The following is a 21085-nucleotide window of genomic DNA, read 5'->3' on the forward strand; positions in this document are numbered from 1 at the left end:
TTTGTGTACGTGGACACGAATTTTCCTCTTTTTTTCGTGACACTCAGCACGACTTTCAACCGTAACAGTTAATCACATTTTGTCCTTGTTTTATTTATTTATTTTAATTTTATCAGCCCGTTGGGCGGGCCGGACAGGATCCGTCGCATATCGACCTGTGGATTTTAAAGACATCATTAACATTTCTCAACACAAAAACACGAAAGTGTCCTTGATACCTCAACAATATGACAGGCTAGTGTTAAGCCCATCTGTTTTCGTTATTTCTCCTTCGATTCTGAGAAATCACGCTTGTTTTGGTCACTTTCACTAGCGGAAGGCTACGTTAGTCTACCCATGATCCTCAGCGAGTTTGAAAGTCGTGCTGAGTGTCACGGAAAAAAATGACTGCGTCGCACTCGTTTACATACAGCCAATCAGATCAAATCATCAAAATATGAAACCCCGCCCACCCTCACCTTCAACCATTGCTTGCACCTGTCACTGAAAGATTAGCTCATGAATACCAATAACAATAGAACACCCCCTCACAGTTCAAGAGGCTATTGAAAGCAGTTTCGAATAACGGTATAAAAACACAATGTTAGTCATTTACAAATAGAAAATGTTTACCTGAATATTTTATTATGCCGTCACCGCGGGTTTTAGACATGAAAATATAAAAGTGATTTCAGATTTTAGTGTGACTTTTAAAACCATGAGAGGAGTCATATGTTAAACTGAATAGCCACACTTTAGGTTATTGATATGGAACATATTTCCAGTAGAGAATATTGAAAAGTCGTTTGAAACACAATTAGAGTTGCAAATTAAAGTGGTGTGAGCCATTACTTGACTTATATTAGAATTAAACATTACTATTGGTGTTCGTGGGAGAAATAGCAATGGTTTGTATCACCAAACATGGACAAATCGCGAAGCTGGAGGCGACTACACAATTGTTGCTCAGCAGTAGTGTGCAGTTCCCTAACTTTACCACAAGATGGGGATATTTTAACCCAATTATTAACCGACTCTGTCTGGGTTGAGGGCTCAGGTGTACGTATATCCTGCTCAATAATTGTACCAGCGTGAGTGAATGAGGGTTCAAAAACAGAACACAACTCTCATCTCAAAATGTATAGAAATGCAATCTCGATCACAATATCCCGGGAATGAAAACCCTGCACAGTGTCATGAATATAGATGGGGGGGGGGGAGTTGTTTTGTAAGCAAAGGTCTTGAGATGCCGATTGAGTCCACTGTTACATTACTTTAACGTTTATGCCAGTGACATTTTGTAAGAGATGGCGTTTTTTTCACACAGTAGCTATTTCATTTGGGAATAAATGTTCAAATCTGACTAATAGTTCACCAAATTGTGTCCTATTTTGAATCACTGTAGAGTTGATTGGGTGAATGTGGAGAGAGAGAGAGGGTGAGAGGGCGAGAGAGCGAGAGAGAGAGAGAGAGAGAGAGAGAGAGAGAGAGAGAGAGAGAGAGAGAGAGAGAGAGAGAGAGAGAGAGAGAGAGAGAGAGAGAGAGAGATCAGCATACTCCAGCGCAGTCATATGAAGAGACGGTGACATGTTATGAGTGAATGTGAGAGACGGGTGAAAAGAGGGATTTTCAAACATTGAACTCCGTGTCAGAGAAAACAACTTGTTTTTCCCTCAAATGGAGTACGAGAAGTACATCACCCGGATGGAAACAGGTGACATCCTCATTTCAACTTCATTTTAATGGGCTATAAATGCTTCGGCTAAAACCTGGCGAGGAAATACCTCATTTTCGGTTATTTACACATGATTACACGCGATCTTGACACATGATTTGGGGGGGGGGGTTGAATGTGGTAACAATTTGAAAGACAACAGCGCCGGAGCCATGTAAATGCTTTATTTAATCACAGGGGAGACGGGATGTGTGTCTCCAAACCATTTTTATATGATTGTGAACGAGCTGTTTGTACGTAATCGGTTGCTAATCAGAAACAAGCCCAAACGTGGCTGTGGGGGAGCAAAGCTGAGCTGTAAAGCCGCGGGAATGGAAAATAAATGGCTTTATTTAGCACGTTTGAGTTGAATCGAATTGGGAAAACAGAAATATGTTAATTGTAGAAGTAGAGACTGAGTTTGTGTATGTGTGTGTGTGTGTGTGTGTGTGTGTGTGTGTGTGTGTGTGTGTGTGTGTAAATATGTATTTGTAAGAGAGAGCGAGAGAGAGAGCAGAAATCACCTGTCAACATCAACAACTGTGCATCTATATAACAGGTTCGTGAGCAATTTTGAATCTGGGAATTTTTATTTGTTAATTATTGTTTATCAAATCCACAGTTAATAGCATGCTGTATTCATTTTCACCTTATGTGCACTTCTACGCTCTCCAGCACCAATATCTTACCATCACATTGAATATTGCTCATACTTGGACCGGCACAAAAATTGTTTAATTTTTTTTTTTGGTCACATCTTTATTTTTCAACCACGTCTTTATTTTCTATTGTATCTTTTTTTATTATTTATTATTTTTATATTATTATACTATATATTATTATTATTTCTTTTTTGATCTTGTATTTAGTTTTACTTGTGTGTGTGTGTGTGTGTGCGCGTGTGTGTGTGTGTGTGTGTGTGTGTGTGTGTGTGTGTGTGTGTGTGTGTAACAGAGTAACAAACCAAGTCAAATTCCTCATATGCAAACATACATGGCCAATAAAACTGACTCTGACTAACTAGAGAGAGAGAGAGCAAGAGAGAGAGAGAGAGAGAGTTAGAACGAGGGGGGGTAGTGGGGTGCATGTTAACTGTCGGGGGGGTAGGTGTGAAAGACAGATGGCCACTCAGTGGAGTTGTTCCCCCTCTCCCTACTGGATCCTACGTCCCTCTGCTGACCGCCATCCAGAATCTTACCTCATCCCTTTTTTTCTTCTCCTTTTCTTAATACTGTCCTCTATCACCTCCTCCCCCTCCTTGCCATCAGCTTCCATCAATACAACTTTACCTTTCCCACCCTCCTTCACGGCCCGAACCGACCCCCTTACTCTTCTCTCTCCTGCCTTCCTCCCTCCCAGGTCCCGTTTGCTGAGGGAACCAATTGGAGCCTATCCAGACATCTATTCGCCCTTGTCACACTGCCCCCTATTGAGGAAGTGGCCAAGCAGCATGTAATCTATCCACTGTGGAGGCAGGGACCTATGAATAGATGGCAGTGGTGGTGTGGGGGGGGATTAGTGAGGGAATAATCAGAGGAGTTTAGACTGTTTCCTCATCATTTGGCTCATAGACATATCTAGTTTTTATTTTTGCTCATGCCAGCCAAAACCTGACCGTGAGGAGGTCAATCAGGATATAATAGGGTCGCCTTTCTTTTGAATTTGACCTCATAGGCTGAGATTTACAGGGTTCAACCTCAGATTTATGATTATTTTTTATAATTTCTGTCACTGTGGCATGTTTTTTAAGGCCTTACGTCCTCCGAAGTGACTGTCCGCAATAGCAGAATCACTCTCCGATATACCAGCTAAATACCACCAAATCTGCCATGCATCCCAAGCCGGTTCATTTGGACCTCCCTGTTCTGCTGAGTGCGCTGCTGTTTCTGGGACCTCTGGGCAGCAGGGGGCAGAATGACACAGAGCCCATTGTCCTCGAGGGGAAATGTTTGGTTGTGTGTGATTCCACTCCTTCATCTGAGCCTGCCGGTAGCGCCTTGGGCATGTCTGTACGCTCAGGCACCAGCCGGGTGGCCTTTTCTGCCACCCGGCAGACCAACCACGAGCCCACAGACATGAGCAACCGCACCATGATCATCTACTTTGACCATGTAAGTCAAAGACACTTTTTACTTTAAAACACCTAATGAAGTTTCCAATGGCTTCATATTCACCCTTGTCATTTTGCGTCCCTGTCTTAGTAAGGTCTCTGCTTAGCAGGGCAAAATTAACACATTTTCTCTCATTATCATGTATCCCCGTAATCCTTGCTGTATGTTACTCTCCATCCCTTATTTAGATTCTGGTAAATGTGGGAAGTCACTTTGACCAGGAGAGCAGCGTTTTCCTGGCACCGCGGAGAGGAGTCTACAGTTTCAACTTCCATGTTGTGAAGGCCTACAACAGGCAAACTATTCAGGTGTGATACTATAACTCCATGGTGGTTAGCACGGTATCATACCAGCACACACAAATGCGTGTGCAAACAGAGACTCACAGTCTGGGTAGCGTAGCGGTCTATGCCGTTGCCTACCAACACAGGGATCACTGGTTCAAATCCCTGTGTTGCCTCCGGCTTGGTCGGGCGTCCCTATAGACACAACTGGCCATGTCTTGTGAGTGGGAAGCCAGATGTGGGTATGTGTCCCGGTCGCTGCACTAGCGCCTTCTGTGGTCGGTCAGGGTGCCTGTTCGGGGGCTGGTGGGAATAGCGTGGACCTCCCACGTGCTATGTCCCCCTGGTTAAACTCCTCACTGTCAGGTGAAAAGAAGTGGCTGGCGACTCCACATGTATCAGAGGAGGCATGTGGTAGTCTGCAGCCCTCCCCAGATCGGCAGAGGGGGTGGAGCAGAGATCGGGACGGCTGGGAAGAGTGGGATAATTGGCCAAGTACAATTGGGGAAAAAAAGGGAGGGGGGGGACAGTCATGCACACACACACACACACACACTCACACATGCACATGCACATACGTATATACATATATGCATACACACACAGCTAAGCTGTGGTTGCTCTCTCTGTACTCTTTCCCAGGTTAGTCTGATGCTGAATGGCTGGCCAATGATCTCGGCGTTTGCCGGGGACCAGGATGTGACCAGAGAAGCTGCCACCAATGCTGGCCTAGTGATCATGGAGAGGGGGGACAAGGCTTACCTAAAACTGGAAAGAGGCAATCTAATGGGAGGCTGGAAGTACTCTACCTTCTCAGGGTTCTTGGTCTTTCAGCTGTGAGTCAGTTGGACGGACGGAGAAAGAAGAGGAGGACCGGGGGAGGGCATAATTCATAACTTTTTATTCTGTGTCCAAGGATGTCAATAAAAAGATGAGTAAAAGTGAATAAAGGGGAGATTTTTTAAAATTGGTTATATTCTGAAGTGAAAGACAGAGAAATGTTGTGAGATGGAAGAGGTTATATAATTAAATGAGCGAGCACAGGTTTCTGTGTGAATTCAGATCTCTGAGCGCATACCATAAATGCTTATTGAAGTTCAGGTATACAATTCACTTTTGTTATTATACTCAATGAATAAAGTGTCTCTGTGCGATGTGGGCTTGGGTGCAATGACAAGGTGGGAGCTCTTAACTTGTTTTTATTTAAATCTTAAATATCTGAAATATTCCTGTATCCCTTATGTCATCCTGCCTGGCTTACAAACTAGATTTGCGCCATTGTGTCTTCTATCTGAAATTCTATTTGCTTGTTTCTTCCCATGTGAAAAAAAAACATTTACAAAATTTGTATCAAAAAAACAAAATATTAAAATAAATGCAGATAATATAACACCATCCTCTGTATTTTGCCTTTGATATGGGTATGGAATTGCTCACCATAATCAACTGCAGGTCCTTTATTAGTTAATAAAGCTTTTGGGGGCCTTTTTTTTTTTACCAAAAACTTCATCAGTAAACAAGCACTGTAAATAATTTTGTTTAGTAATATGATATGGGTTTTATTCCTTAATCTAATAGTTCCCTTGTGGTTTTGTTCCCAGTACCATGACAGCTGTTTGTAAATATAGCTCTCGCCAGTGGAATTGGCATGGAAGGAGCAGGAATCAGCATGGGACAGAGAATAAGAGTGGTGAATAGCGGATATTCCTCACAGGGCTACAAACAGATGGAAGCCTTGGCAAGCAAACAGGCGCATCACTGCAGGGCTGCAATGGAGAAAGTGTGGTGTGCTGCCACATCCAGTCAGTTACGCTTCCCTGGTTCATGGCCACCTTCTCTCTCTCTCTCTCTCTATGTACAGTATCTCTCCCTCAGAGACACAAACGCATACACACACAGCACGCACATACACACATGCATGCGCGCGCACACGTGCACACACAGACAATGACACAAACACACTTTTTATGACTATGGCCAACCTGGTAATTTTTTGTAAAAATAGAAAGACTGCTTTCTGTGGTGTCATACAGACCAAGAGACTAGAGATAGATTATTGTAGTTGTCCTATACTGTGAGTTTCATCTCAATATAATACTGCTGGATGAAAAGTTGAAAAGAAAAGAAAGAAAAGGAAATGATCTCTGATTTCATCACATTTGCCCATTTCAATTCATGCTCTTTGAAACTGCATTACTGTAGTTACATTCTGTTCAAGGACCCGGACAAGCACTTCCGTTTTGTTTCTGACAATGAGCAATGCAAGTGGCGAGTTAGCACATCGTCAAAATTTGACATGGTTGCAGGATTAGCACATTTCTAATCAGACGCTGAGCAAGACTTCCTTTAAGATATTCAACAACACATCACTCAGCATACAATACAGCTGCCTGCAAATGACAGTTCTTACTTGAGCCTAGTAACCTAATATCTTCTCTTACCACCACCTAGAGGGCTCCAAACACACAATCAGACAGAAATGAAAGGAAACGATGCTGATGAAGGTAAACATGATGCAAGTCATTGTCTAATGCATGCCCAAAGGTTATTCGTCACTGGACAGGATGATTTTGTTTAATGTCTGTATCTGTTTTTGTTTTTTTGTGTTTTTTTTGTGTTTGTGGTTTTTTTGGTATGATTTCATATAGTTAGTTATTGCACATGATTGTGGCGTATACTTCAAGCCGCTACCGTGTCACAAGTTGTCTCTTTTCGTTTATCTATATGGACTTCCTTCTAGGCCATATAGAATGGAAACTAAAAGGTCAGATGATAGGCGGCATATGCTTCGCAAACAATGGAACGGTCTCTAGATGATCCTAACGAAAAGAACTGCTCACGTTTATTTTCTCCGTTCATTTTAATGCACAACCCCTACGGACCAGCTGTGTGCGCGTTTGCGACTGAAAAATTATCAATATTGGGGGTACCCCGGCCAAATGATCACCGCTAGGCCGCATTTATTGTTTCTTCAACCAAACTACAACAATTGCTTACATCCCGCCCTAAATGGGCCTTATGGTAAGACGGAAAGCCAATTTGGCCAATAGTATTTGTATATGCCACCGGCTCGCGTAGCTCCAGGCCAATCATATTTGGACGGAATTCGAGGGGGCACAATCTGGCAGGAATGTTAGTTCCTGCTCCTCGCTGGCCGTTTCCTGTTAATCGCAGTGTTGTTGAGATGGAGAAAGCCATGTGTGTCGACGCAAAGGTAGATTTAGCGCCCAGAATTTATAACAGAGAGCGTAAGAGCGGCGGATGGGAGGGTTATTGACGGGTATTTTCGCTGGAAAAAGAGACGTAGGCTAACCCCAAACAGCATCGCGGCCTAACCCGGGTCTGAAGGTTGTCGGGCAGTGGTTATTGTGGCACGTTGCTTTGCTTTGGTCCGGTTTGTTGACGAGACTGAACCAGTCCGGTGGACTTTGTGAATGACAGAGAGACCAGCCGTACACCCAAGACGTCCCATCCGCTTCGTTTGCACATGCTAAAATAGCGTTTTTATGCATAGTAATGTTTTCCGATATGTGTGTCTGCTAGCGACAGAAGCTAATGCTAACTGACGGGTTTGTGTGAAACTGCAACAAGATCAGAGAGGAGCATCTATCGTTACCGGCATCTGCAGCCTCCTCATCCGACTTCTCCATAAACTATTTCTACTTAACTGAATCCCCACAAAGTGATCTATAACTGACCATAGAGGTTACACTCCCACTTCTAAGTGAATCACACATTCTTTCTAGTTAAGCAAACTCTGGGCAAAGCCACCCATGTGAGGGATATGCGAGACGTCCAGTCATAGACCATAGTAAATAAGCGACCGATTTTGTTTTCTACGTAGCCCAGGTATTAAACTGCATGTTACCGCTGTTAAACAGGTTATTGTTCTGGTACCGGTAGTCAAACGAGCTGACGTGACAGCTATTCTTTTGATAGCTCTCCATCTAGGTAGCCGGGTTGGCAAGAGAAACTTGTTTTTTGTTAAGAGTTGTTTATGTGGTTTGTTAAACTAAATGTCTTTTCTTTTTTTTTAGAAAGAAGAATTTATGGAATGACGTCTAATGGACATGCGTCTTATCAGCGTGCACCGTGGAGAGACATAGGAGCTGAAAGAGAAACGAAGACCAAAGGTATATATATATATATAAGCTGGGGGCATGCTCTTATCCAAGCCCTTCTCTTGTCTTGCTTTTATTTTCTCACCATCACAGACATTTCAGTATTGTCCATTAGAAGATATAGACTAAACCTAAATTGGAATTAAGGTCCAAAACAGGCTTTGTCTTGTTTGATAGACATTTAATTTAATGATAAATGCTAAGTTTAGATAGATATTTATTTATCCCCCAAAGGGAAATTCTAGTGTTGCAGTAGAAGTTCACAAAAAAAGACAAAAAACATGCAACACACAATGAGGCAGGTAAAAGACAGAACACAGAATTGCCCAAAATTAATATTAATAATCATAATCCTGGATTATTTTTTTCCTTATTTGTTGAACACTTTCCCTACCGTTGAGTGGTTCTTTTAACAAAGTTATTAATAATCATATATATATAATATACATATTACTATATACTATATGATAAGAAAATCATTAGAATAAAATTTGAATTTTAACTTAAGGACAAAATATTGCTATTAATATTAATGTGCAAATTAAATGTAAATGTGCATTGTGCATTTCAAGACTCCTCTCCCAGCACAGAGGAATCAATATAGATGACTATAAACATGTTTTCAACATTGTGATTAATTGTGTTCTTTTTTTTTTTCTCTTCTCTTCAGTACTTTTCCAGTTGTTTATTTTGAACACTGGGACAAACCGAGAAGACAGGTTAACTTTTAACCTCAGAGATTTAATTAGACTGTGCCCATCTCCCGGTGTGGAGGGGGCAAGATGGCAGATCCCATCATGGACCTGTTTGAGGACACACCTTTGTTCAACCTGGATGCTTTGCCAGATGACTCTTTCTCTCAGGGCTCCTCTGACCCTGTGGAGGAGGCCCTAAAGCTGGCCCTGGGCCAGGTAGACCCTCCTGCTGATCCTGAGCCCGCCTCAGAGCTCACGGTCACCACAGGCTTGGGTGTGCCTGAAGTAGCTACTACCATCCAAGATCCTAGCACAGTTCAAGTCTCCATACAGCAGCCAGCACCAGTGGCCTTCCCTCAGACTGTTTCCATTGCTGCAGCCCTGGCCCCAGCTCCTGTTGAGGCCGAACCTCAGGTCCAGGCCCAGACCACCGTTCCTGTAGCCAGCATCACCAGTGGGGCCACCACTGTCCTACTGAGCTCACCACTAACAGTCGCCAGTTCCCAAGTTGCCTCCACCACCACAACCGCCACTCAACAGCTTACACAAATCACTCACCAGCTTACTCCTCAGCAGCTAGCTGCCATCACCCAGCAGGCCGGTGGGAAAATAGTCATCCTGAAAGGCCCCCAGGGTCAAGCCCAGGTGCTGCAGACCGTATCAGGAGCCACAGGCTCAACTGGTGGAAAGGTAATCCGCGTGTTATCTGGCACTCCTTTGAGACCTGGCATGTCCATATTGCCAGGAGGGACAGTTTTGAACCAGACCAGCCCGGGCCAAGCTCAAGTCAAGGTGGGTGCTGCTGGGGTGCAGAGGCTGGTGCAGTCTCCCAACGGGCCGGTGAAACAGGTTCTACTGACCTCCATGCCCCAGCAGGTGCAGCAAACGCAGAGCCAGCCAGTGCAGGTCCAGATCCCAGCCCAGGCACAGATTACCCAGGGCCAGACCCAAGTCCAGATCCAACCCCAAGGCCAGGCTGCACAGATCCAGATCCAGCCACAGGCTCAGGTGCAGCTCCAGCCAGCCATGCAGGCCCAGACGCAGGTCACAACAGCTTCTGCTGCCTCCACAGGGAGATCACAAGGGGTAACGCTCACCACTGTACCACAGCAGGTAAGGCCTGGGTTGTTGTTCTGGTTTGCCATCAGTGTCAGATCTGTGATTCAGAAGATATAGATTTAAGTCAGCCTTCACACTATTGGGGAATCTTTTGCTATTGCTTCTGTCTCATCCTGTAGGGTGGTGAGGCAAAACGGATCACCTTGGTCCTCCAACAGCCCTCGCAGGCAGGTACTGCAACTGCCCAGGGTCAAGCCTTGACGGTGGCCACTAGCGCAGCCCAGCAGCAGGTCCAACAAGTCCAGCAGGTCCAGACAGCACAAGGGGGCCAACAGCAGGGCCAGCCTAGGTTGGTGCTGGGCCAACTGCCTGGGGGCAAACTGGTTCTCCAGGGTGGCCAACTAGCAGCCCTTACCCAGGCCCGGGCAGCTAGCCAGGCAGGAGGACAGCACAAAGTCCTTACTATTCAGCTACAGGTGCAGCAGCAGCCCACCCAACAGGGAGGGGTGAAGGTGAGCAAGAGAAAAACATGTTGAAGTTTGAGATTAACTGTTTTCTTCCGCATAGATTTTTTTTCAAGCATTTGCCCAAGTGATTTAGATGATTGCTTTAGATAAATTACTCAAGAACAAATGAAACTTTCCTTGTATGATTTTTTTCCCCGTATATTTGGAGTCAAAAGTACAACAGTAGTTACGTATGATTATATTAAATGTTTTGGGCATTGTGCAATTCAGACAGTGTTTGTTTTGGAGGAAGATTGACTTTTAGATAGTTCACATCCTTTAACTGGTTCAACATGTAACTTCGTATTTTTTGGAGAGTTTGGATTTGAGAGGCACTATGAATCACAAACTTAAGAAAAAATGTTGAAAGAGGTACTAAACACTTAAATGTATTTTTTGAGCTGCAACCTAAATGATATGACTGTATGGTGATGAAACGCATCAGTGCCGGTGTTAATGTTGACGTTTCTTACTAAATTTATAAAAATCGGCTTTTCGTGGGTTGAAAATGGCTCAGCGTGCCATCTACTGTTTTAAATCAGCCCTGATCCTTCCAAGGCCAATGCTGACGTGGTCGACTGGTTTGGACTTACCTACGTCATGAAATTTAACGAAATTTAAGTTAACGCCCTCTAATCAGAGTTGGGTGACCCACCTCCCCCTTCCGTCTGCGGCACATCCGCCTTTGTAGCTGTCGGGGTGTCTTCGCAGGGCGGGGTCCGACACTGTTGGAGGTGAAGCAGTGGAGAGGACCATAGCGGTGTGTGGCGCCAACTTTGGACGCGTACCGGGCCCTCCTCGCGGCTCTCCCCAGCTACTCCTTCCTCACAGATCTACGCCCCCTTGCCCACTTTCAAGCATTTTTCAGAATTATGCAGTGGGTGGCGTTAGGCTCAGATCTGGGGGAGAAGTTACACTTTAATATTAGTGTTGAATTGCTTCTCACAGTGTCATTGGTGAGAACCTTGAAATGTACATGCCTGTACGATTGTTTCCTTTATGTCATGCCATATATGCTTTCACTGTAAGATCATTCCTAAATCATATGGACACTGTTGTTTTGTTGTATCCGTCCTCACTACATTAGAGCTAGCAGTCTTGCAACAGTGGTTTTATTGCTGGTCGATTTTGAGCATCTTGTTCTGTAAACATCCTGTTGTAATCCACATTTTGTTCTGTTGTACCCAAGCAATTATTGAGTTTCTTGAAGCAGATCGTGACGTTGTCCCTTTCTGTCTGTTTTAACAGTATCAGCTCGTTTCAGGGCCAGGCAACAGCGGCAGCCCGCAGGTAATGCAGATCTCTCAGGGCCAAGGAGGTCAGAGAGTTGCTGTGCCACTCAAAATGTTGCTTCAGCCTCAGGTAAGCATCTAGATGAAGTTGAGTTAACATTCTCAAGTCAGAACTTTTATGCAGAAATCGTCTGTGTTGAGTCTTTACAGATGATCAAGAAGCTAGTGTTGCATGGTCCCCCAGTCCCAAGCTACTAACATTTAAACGGTACCATATCAAGTCTAGTTTATATGAACAGGCCTAAATCAAAGTTACAGTATCAAAGGATATCAGTATCAGTACCATTCACACAGTGAATCACAGGTAGAAATTGTGAACGTTAATGGATGACAAAGTCAACCCTTAGACCCTTAACTTGGTTGAGGTAAAACTCTTCAGAAGAGAAAATAGCTTTTTAGAAAAAATATATTCGCCATAACTTCCTCTAAAGCAGCCAAGTTTATGTGATTGTGTTACCCAGTCTGGGCGGACGGTTGAGCAACTTTCCAGCCCACAATATCATAAACTGTTTTGCACCATCAAATCAAATCCCATCTCTCCTTACATTTTGTCCTGCCCTAATGTCCTATTTCACTGGGAACTATGTCACATTACGGGAGCAAGATACTCTGTAAATGCTGTTTCATGGTGCCTTTAAATCAAGTATCTTTCATTTTTTATTTTGAAAGTTGCTGCTGTTGAATCCTTTTCATTTAATCAGTTATGTTCACATTTAATGTATTCCAAAAAGGTTTTGATAGTTAAACTTGCACAATGGTTGAGTTGTGACATTTCCTGATTTTTCAGCTCCCACCCTTTTTTTGTTTTTTGTTTAATGGTGTGGTTTTGGTACCACGTATAGTGATACAAAATTTGGCATCTCTATAAAAGGCCTTATGTTATTTGTTGGTTTTTTGTTAAAACTCTTAAAAGAACCATAGCGTTTGTATTTCTTTAATATCTCTCTGTCCATGGTGTCCCAGACAAGCTCTGCCTCCTCGGCTGGTGGCACAGTCTCTTTGGTGAAAGTCATTAACAGCTCAACGGCAGGTTCCTCCTCCACCACCACCAATGCCTCCCAGGCCATCCGCATCACAAAGGCCAGCGGCGAGCCTGTCACTGTGCGCCGTGTGGAAACTCTTTGCAAACAGGAGAAGGCAAACCGCATTGTGGCAGAGGCCATAGCCCGGGCAAAGGCGCGTGGAGAGAAGAACCTCCCTCGAGTCCTGAACCAAGACGAGCTTCCAGCCAGTCAGACCCCCACAGAGATTGGAGGCACCGTGACACTTGTGGCAGCGAAGAAGAAGGCCAGTGGGGGAGGGAGCAAGAAGAAAAGCCCTGTTCCCGGGGCGGTGGGTGCAAAGGGTGGAGTCGGGGTTGACAAGAAGAGCAAGGCAAAGCCAGCAGGGGGCCTAGTTGGCGGGGTCGGCACTACAGGGACACCTGGGACTGGGAACAAGAGCAAAAGCAAGGCCAAGATTAAGTAAGTCGAAGTGGGAGAGGGATGGATAAGTGACTGACTCATTTCTCATTGGCTCTGATATAATTATTGTCCTTCTGTGTCCTTTTTTTTTTCTTCTCGTCTTTCTGTCTCCGTTGTCCTGACAGCACCATTACTTTAGTAGGAGCAAAGAAAAGGAAGAGGAACATGTCCTCAGACCACTCTGATGGAGAGCTGAGCCCTGCCTCACCTGCAGCTATGGAGGAGGACCTGTCAACGGTATACACTTCACACAAACCTCCTCACACAGATACATACACACGCACGCACGCGCGCGCACACACACACACACACACACACACACACACACACACACACACATATGATTTGTTTGTCTGTTTGTTGAGCACTGCTGTTGAGGGTTTCATTTAATGAAGTTTTTATATATATGTATATAGTTAAAGCTTCACAAATATTAGATTTGCTTGCCTTCCTCCAATTCATATATTATAAAATGAATACTGTTAGGCAGCTCGTCAGACAATACAAACAGCTTTAAAACATGATTTTGGCCTCTGGGAACTTGAGATGGACATCTATAATTATTTTGATATTTTTATTGACTCAATTATGATTTGAAAAAATAAATAAATTAACTGATAATGAAAGTAATTGTTAGTTGCAGCCCTACATATGTATAGTATACATATATGTTGAGGAACCAAGCCTGCATATGTAACTTGCACTTCTTCTGCTAGAAGAGGCGCTCCAACCGGGTGGTAAAAAGGAAGAAGTACACGGAGGACCTGGACATCAAGATAACGGACGATGAGGACGAGCAGGAAGACATAGATGTTACAACAAACACTACCCCTGTGACCTCCATCGGTGGTGTGACCGCAGCACAACATATGGGACAGCAGCTCAAACAGGAAATGGAGCTGGATGGAGATGGACTACCCAGCATGCAGTTCTTTGTGGTGCGAGGGAGATTTATTACTGTAGCACTGTAATGGCCTTCATTTAACCATGCGGTGATTAATAAAAAATTACCGGAAACAAAACAAACATCTCTTTAATCCCCGAACCATTTGTTGATTGATATAGATCAGTTGTGTAATTGGAATGTTGAAACGGTATCATATAATTGCACGTAAGAGTAAAACTATTGTGAATATTTTCCTTTTTTGTAACAGGAAAACCCTAGCGAGGAAGATGCAGCGATTGTAGACAAAGTTCTTTCCATGAGACTGACCAAGAAAGAGGTTAGGGAATGCCATTTTAAAAAAAATGCATGTTTCCTTCAATGTTCTGTCATAGCACAAGCTACAAATCAAATGCCACTTTTGTCCTATCACAATTTCCAGGTGTCTCCAGGCCAGTACATGAACGTTGAGGAGTTCTTTGTGAAATACAAGAACTAGTAAGTCCCTGTACTTTGCCTAATCCAAGTCATTGGCTTTTTTTTTTTAATGAGGAATCTTTAGGATAAGGACATTTTGTTCATCTTATATTCTCAGTTCCTACCTACACTGTGAATGGGCCAGTCTGGAGCAGCTGGAAAAAGACAAGAGGATCCATCAGAAGATCAAGAGGTTTAAAGCCAAACAGGCACAGATGAGGAACTTCTTCCAGGAGGTGAGAGAGAGCGCAAGGAAATCTCAAGAAGCTTGATTTTTATTTTATTTTTTTTTAATTGATTAGTACACACCTTTGTCCTAATTTCAAAAAGCTGTCCCTGACCCCCCCCCCCTCCCTCTCTCTCTTTCTCGGCAGGATGAAGAGTCATTCAACCCAGACTATGTAGAAGTGGACAGGATCTTGGATGTGTCTCACAGTGTGGACAAGGACAATGGAGAGGTGAGAGCCAAGTTTAGCTGTCCCTTTTTAAGGTTGGACCGATATTTTTAATATTGGTTTCCAAACTACCCTCTTCTGTAGCCGTCTTGAACTGGGTGTGTTCTTCGCCTAAAAAACCACCTGTCTTTATTAATTACCTACTGTATTCTCTCCCCCAGCCGGTCATCTACTACCTGGTCAAGTGGTGTTCCCTGCCCTATGAAGACGCCACATGGGAGCTGAAGGAGGATGTGGATGAGGGCAAAGTTGAAGAGTTTCGCAAGATCCAGCAACGACAACCTCGTCTTAAGCGAACGGTGAGCAAGCAATTTAGAGGAAGATGGTACACCAGCGGTTGTTCAACTTTTGTCAAGTCACCACTGAAAGCAAGAATTTGTCTCTTAAGCATCCTGTGTGCATTCAAGACCAAACATAAAAGACAGCCTGTATGTGCAGCTTCCAAAATACTTTATATGGTAAGCAGGGGAGTGCTGTCATGCTTTCTTTTAATTTCAGCTTCTTCTTCTTTCTTTTTTTTCATTTTTCTCTCCCCTCCCTCAGCCAAGGCCCCAGGCAAGTTCATGGAAGAAGCTGGAGGAGTCCCGAGAGTACAAGAGTGGGAACATCCTGAGAGAGTACCAGCTGGAAGGAGTCAACTGGCTGCTCTTCAACTGGTACAACAGGTATTTATGCTGACATCCTGACTTACTTCATCTTAAGTATAATTGCAGTATAAGTAGTCCAGTGCAGTCTAAGAAGGTTTCCTGGAGTCCTCATACTTCCTGTTTGCTGCAACCCAGGCAAAACTGTATCCTGGCAGACGAAATGGGTCTGGGCAAGACTATCCAGTCTATCTCGCTGCTGTCGGAGGTGTTTGCCGCTGGCGTCCAGGGCCCCTTCCTAGTCATTGCCCCTCTGTCCACCATCACCAACTGGGAGAGGGAGTTTACCACCTGGACCCACATGAACGCCGTCGTCTACCACGGCAGCCTGGCCAGCCGACAGATGATCCAGCAGTATGAGATGTACTGCAAGGATGAAAAGGTAGGTAAGCTAGTGAAGGTGGTTAGTTTGTTAGCGGTAATATGTTTAAGACAGTGACACTCAGTTATGTGCCATGGAGGGCTGAAAGCATGCAGCTTTTCATTCCAGCCAGACTCAACAGGTGATTTCACTGGTTAACACACCTTCAACTCAAAGAGGAGGACTAAACGGTGAAATCACCTGTTATGGAGTCTGACTAGAATGAAACCTGCACACTCTTGACCCTCCATGGCACATGGTTGACTACAACCGGTTTAAGCCTTTCAATGCATCCCATTTCTTTGTACTGGCATTGGTGTGTAGGCATTCACTCACAATTCATTGTCAGCTCATTTTTAATGCTGCTCTGGGTTCTTTCAAAGTCCCTGTTAGTGCTTTCTTGCTCTGTTCTGTATGTAAAATTGCTCAAGATTAAGGTATTGTGTTTTGAAGGAGCACCTGATCCCGGGCGCATACAAGTTTGATGCCCTTATCACTACCTTTGAGATGGTGTTGTCCGACTGCCCGGAGCTGAGGGAGATCTCCTGGCGCTGTGTGATCATCGACGAGGCTCACCGCCTCAAGAACCGCAACTGCAAACTGTTGGATAGCCTGAAGATGCTGGACCTGGTAAGTGATTCACAGCAGATTACTGGATCACGCATGCAGAGGACAACAGATGAGAAAGGGCAGAACATTCTGTTTCCTCTTTTCTATTGTTTTTTTTTTCCTGCTCTTACCCTGCCCTTCTGCGTCTCTTCTCTTTTACTTTACATGTTGGTGATATTTCTACCCTTCCTACACTCCTCCTCTTGGTTCTCTTCAACCCTTCTCATTATCTTTCATTCCTCTGCTCCTCTACATCATCTTTTCCTGCTTTACTATCACCCCCTTGGATTTCATTTCCAATGAATTAGAAAAGCCTGTTGTTATTCTTTGACTCCTGCCATCCCTATTTCTGTTCCTTCTTTTCTTCTCTTCATCTACTCTCTCCCCTGTAATTTCTTCAATTTATGTATTTTCAGGAACACAAGGTGTTGTTGACTGGCACACCCCTCCAAAACACGGTGGAAGAGCTTTTCAGCCTGCTTCACTTTCTGGAGCCTGCCCAGTTCCCCTCCGAGACAGAGTTCCTCAGAGAGTTCGGTGACCTCAAAACGGAGGAACAGGTGCGATATGATTACACAGACTCTGTCTTTGAACTAACATCTCACATAGTCCTCTCTCTCGCTCGCTCTCTCGTACTGCATGCTTTCATATTTGAGGATGTACGGTTAAGCCTGCCTTGACTGAATCCTTTTCCTCTGACTCTCAGGTCCAGAAGCTGCAAGCCATCTTGAAACCTATGATGTTACGAAGATTGAAGGAAGATGTGGAGAAAAACCTGGCGCCCAAACAGGAGACCATCATTGAGGTGAGAGCACCTATTAGGACCGCAGTGGAACTCTTCATTTTTGTTGTTGCAGAAGACCTCTTATACCATTTGTTTTTACATTTGATAATCACTCAGCCTCTCTGGCAGACAAAATTTAAACGTAGCTTTGTTAGAACAGCACAATAAAATATAAAATGGTAAACAAAAGAGATGGAATCAACAAGCTTTGGTAGGTTTTTTTTTAAAAAGAAGAAACAAAAAACAAGTAACGCATGAAATAATCTCCCTTCCAAACTAACAGAATAAAAAAAAAAATCCTGCGATCAGACTGAGATAATGTGATTTTTATTTGGTGGTAGTAAAACCTGACTCCCTTGTCTCCCAGGTTGAGTTGACAGACATCCAGAAGAAGTATTACCGGGCCATCCTTGAGAGGAACTTCAGCTTCCTCAGTGTAGGAGCCAGCAGTAATAGCAACGTGCCCAATCTGCTCAACACGATGATGGAGCTTCGCAAGTGCTGCAACCACCCCTACCTCATTAATGGTACTAACCTTAACAAAAGTGGTGTCTGTAACATGGCTGACTTCAGTCTGTCCAAACTTATTACTTTGTGTTGTCTTTACTCAGTTTCCTTTGTACTGTTGTTTTAATGATAAGTATTGTTGTTTTAATGATATAACTACATATTAAACCATTAGACAACCAGGAATAGTAGAAATAAGGGTTTTCCCAAGCTACGTCCAATGTAATGTAATGTTGAAAATTTTTCTCTTGTTCTCATCAAGCTTGCTCACTTGGTGGTTACATAGGTACTCAAAGTTGGGGCCAATCAGTACACGAAGGTCGATAAGTCATTATGTGAATTGTGGTCTGTGTTGTGGAGAAATCATGGAATTTAATGAGAGAAAGGTGTTAAACAGTCCCACTACATTCTGTAAGACGTAGGACCAAGAACAGGTTTTTTGGATAATGATTTCTGTCTTTCCTGTTTAGGTGCAGAGGAGAAAATTGTGGCAGAGCTGCGGGAGGTGTACGACCCACTGGCACCAGACTTCCATTTGCAGGCCCTGATTCGGTCTGCTGGCAAGCTGGTGCTGCTGGACAAGCTGCTGCCACGCCTTAAAGCAGGCGGCCACAAAGTGCTCATCTTCTCTCAGATGGTGCGCTGCTTAGACATCCTGGAGGACTACCTCATTAACAAGAGGTATGTGCCACATAGACCAATTCTCCACCAGACACCTCTTATCAGAAAGCGACGCTAGCATCGGAGTTGAGCACTTGGATAGCGTTTTATGAAAACAGGTGCTGCGTGATGGGAGGAGATTCTGAGTAGTTGTTTCATAAAAAGATAAGTTTTACAACAAAGCAAATATTCCTCTAAACTGCTTTTTCTTAATTTATATGATAATCCACAAATGCAGTGTTAAATAAACAAGTGTTTTCTGGGAATCAACACCACTGATCCTTTCACTTTAATTTTTCTTTCTCCCCTCTGTTTTGACAAAATAGATCTAGCATTTGTTGTTTGTTTTTTCCCCTTTTTTCTCCTTCATCCTTATTGGTTAGTGGAACTAGAACTGACTTGAATTGAGCGTCTGTACAGGTTGAGAATGGGTGCGCGCCAAACAGTGGCGTGGTTTCCACTGCATTTTAACTTCAGCACATGAAACGACGCATGCCACTTTTGCCCACATGAACCAACAGCAATAGTGGCAAATAAACAAAATACCATGTATACCAACAGCATGGAAAACAATGTAGCCTGGTAAAGTACCTATCTTTGGTTGGCTTGGCATGGCTGAATCCAAAAGAAAAAGTTATTTTATTGTCGTACTTTGTATTGTCTTAGTCAACACTTGCCATTGTTTGATCATCAGCTAATAGCAATTAAATGCAATACCTGCCATGGACACTCTATTTCGGTTTTCCCTGTCCTTTCCTCTACGCAATATACAATATACCGGCAAGACCAAATGGAGTGTACCCAGTGTTTCCACTTTGGAAAGAAATGGAGTAATCACAGCACCATGTGCTAATTAGAGGTCAGGTCCCTGCATTGGTTCAAGAGTGGTCAACTTTCCCATAGAAAGTATAACCTTCCCATAGGAGAAAAATACAAAAATATAGGAAATGGTTTTTTATTTGTGTCCTAAGGACACACAGCTTTACAGAAGCAGTCTCATTCTGTTGTTTCAGTGTAAATACATGACGTTGCTGTAAGCAAAGTAGTTGAAATGTGCAATTTGGTATACTTTATGAAAGCACTATGGAAACGCAGATGAAATGAATACTGTTCTGATCTTGTTTTATACAAGACGTGATCTCTGAGGCTTAGACAAAATCTAGCTTGACATCACCAGATTGTTATGATGAAATATGATGAATCATTCATACGTTTGTTTTCCTCACCTATATTTTTTTGTCCAGATACTTATATGAACGCATTGATGGCAGAGTGCGGGGTAACCTGCGACAGGCCGCCATTGACCGCTTCAGTAAGCCTGACTCAGACCGCTTTGTCTTTCTGCTGTGTACCCGCGCCGGAGGCCTGGGTATCAACCTCACTGCAGCAGACACCTGCGTCATATTCGACTCTGACTGGAACCCTCAGAATGACCTGCAGGTACTGTCTGTTCTCTCTGGTTTAAAGAGAATTTGACCGAGGCTGCAGTCTGAAGTTGACTGGAAACCACCAGCAAGTCTTAATTACCTATACTAAATCACTTATACATACATAAAGTCTTCCATGCTCAATGTGTCATTTGGCCTGACCCCAGAGATGTATGCTGTTTCTAAGATGACCAACTCTCATGAAGCTGTAACCTTTTGTATTTTACATCAACAGACTAATACTTTAAACGCCAACTCTAGGGCGTCCGGGTGGCATGACGGTCTATTCCGTTGCCCACTTACATGGGGATCGCCGGTTCGAGTCTCTGTGTTACCTCTGGCTTGGTGGGGCATCCCTACAGACACAATTGGCCGTGTCTGCGGGTGGGAAGCCGGATGTGGGTATGTCCTGGTCGCTGCACTAGCGCCTCCTCTGGTTGGTTGGGGTGCCTGTTCAGGGAGTAGGGGGAACTGGGCGGAATAGCGTGATCCTCCAACGCGCTGCGTCCCCCTGGCGAAACTCTTAACTGTCAGGTGAAAAGAAGCAGCTGGCAACTCCACATGTATCAGAGGAGGCATGTGGTAGTCTGCAGCCCTCCCCGGATTGGCAGAGGGGGTGGAGCAGAAATCAGGACGGCCCGGAAGAGTGGGGAAATTGGCCGGATACAATTGGGGAGAAAATGGGGGGGGGGGTGCTAACTGTCACCTGGTGACCATATGACACCTCACTCTCTTTTCCCCACTTCCAGGCCCAGGCACGTTGCCACCGTATTGGCCAGTCTAAGGCAGTCAAGGTATACCGTCTAATCACCAGGAACTCCTATGAGAGGGAGATGCTAGACAAAGCCAGTCTGAAGCTCGGCCTGGACCGAGCCGTACTGCAAAGCATGAGTGGGAACAAAGAGAGCAACGTTAACGGAGTAAGAAGACCCACTAGTCATTTAATGGTTGATTTGCACATGTTCAACTTTTATATGTATGATGCATCTCTTATGTCTGTAGTTATGAGCTTGGGATTTCGTGTTTAAGCAAAATTGCAATTCATTGATTCAGT

At 44.0% G+C, this 21085-nt stretch overlaps 2 protein-coding genes across 3 annotated transcripts in view; both read left to right on the plus strand.

Annotated features, from left to right (window-relative positions):
- Positions 1-1606: 1606 nt before the first annotated feature.
- On the plus strand, positions 1607-4928 carry cbln12 (cerebellin 12). The gene is made up of 4 exons (XM_056292644.1): positions 1607-1693; positions 3444-3804; positions 3993-4112; positions 4731-4928. The coding sequence occupies exons 2-4, from the start codon at positions 3523-3525 to the stop codon at positions 4926-4928; spliced, it is 600 nt and encodes a 199-aa protein (XP_056148619.1). The 5' UTR covers positions 1607-1693; positions 3444-3522.
- A 2318-nt stretch (positions 4929-7246) lies between these two features.
- The window catches only part of chd8 (chromodomain helicase DNA binding protein 8), a 34762-nt gene continuing 20923 nt past the window's right edge, over positions 7247-21085 (plus strand). For both annotated transcript variants that reach the window (XM_056292489.1, XM_056292490.1), the window contains exons 1-22: positions 7247-7302; positions 8126-8221; positions 8880-10017; positions 10143-10475; positions 11718-11831; positions 12725-13224; positions 13350-13461; positions 13941-14162; positions 14379-14447; positions 14550-14605; positions 14703-14820; positions 14959-15042; positions 15201-15338; positions 15583-15704; positions 15822-16065; positions 16498-16674; positions 17070-17213; positions 17360-17458; positions 17805-17964; positions 18415-18625; positions 19849-20044; positions 20781-20951. In XM_056292489.1, the coding sequence (XP_056148464.1) occupies positions 8992-10017; positions 10143-10475; positions 11718-11831; positions 12725-13224; positions 13350-13461; positions 13941-14162; positions 14379-14447; positions 14550-14605; positions 14703-14820; positions 14959-15042; positions 15201-15338; positions 15583-15704; positions 15822-16065; positions 16498-16674; positions 17070-17213; positions 17360-17458; positions 17805-17964; positions 18415-18625; positions 19849-20044; positions 20781-20951 (4296 nt within the window). In that variant the 5' untranslated portion in view covers positions 7247-7302; positions 8126-8221; positions 8880-8991. The remainder of the gene's footprint in view (positions 7303-8125; positions 8222-8879; positions 10018-10142; positions 10476-11717; positions 11832-12724; positions 13225-13349; positions 13462-13940; positions 14163-14378; positions 14448-14549; positions 14606-14702; positions 14821-14958; positions 15043-15200; positions 15339-15582; positions 15705-15821; positions 16066-16497; positions 16675-17069; positions 17214-17359; positions 17459-17804; positions 17965-18414; positions 18626-19848; positions 20045-20780; positions 20952-21085) is intronic.

Source organism: Lampris incognitus, chromosome 14 (genome assembly GCF_029633865.1).
Source record: "Lampris incognitus isolate fLamInc1 chromosome 14, fLamInc1.hap2, whole genome shotgun sequence".
NCBI lineage: Eukaryota > Metazoa > Chordata > Actinopteri > Lampriformes > Lampridae > Lampris > Lampris incognitus.

Excerpts from the sequence above, each read along its gene's own strand:
- cbln12 (XM_056292644.1), top strand. The coding sequence starts at position 3,523 with ATGCATCCCAAGCCGGTTCATTTGGACCTCCCTGTTCTGCTGAGTGCG. Across the intron at positions 3,805-3,992 it reads TGATCATCTACTTTGACCAT|ATTCTGGTAAATGTGGGAAG; the intron begins GTAAGTCAAAGA and ends TCCCTTATTTAG. Across the intron at positions 4,113-4,730 it reads ACAACAGGCAAACTATTCAG|GTTAGTCTGATGCTGAATGG; the intron begins GTGTGATACTAT and ends ACTCTTTCCCAG.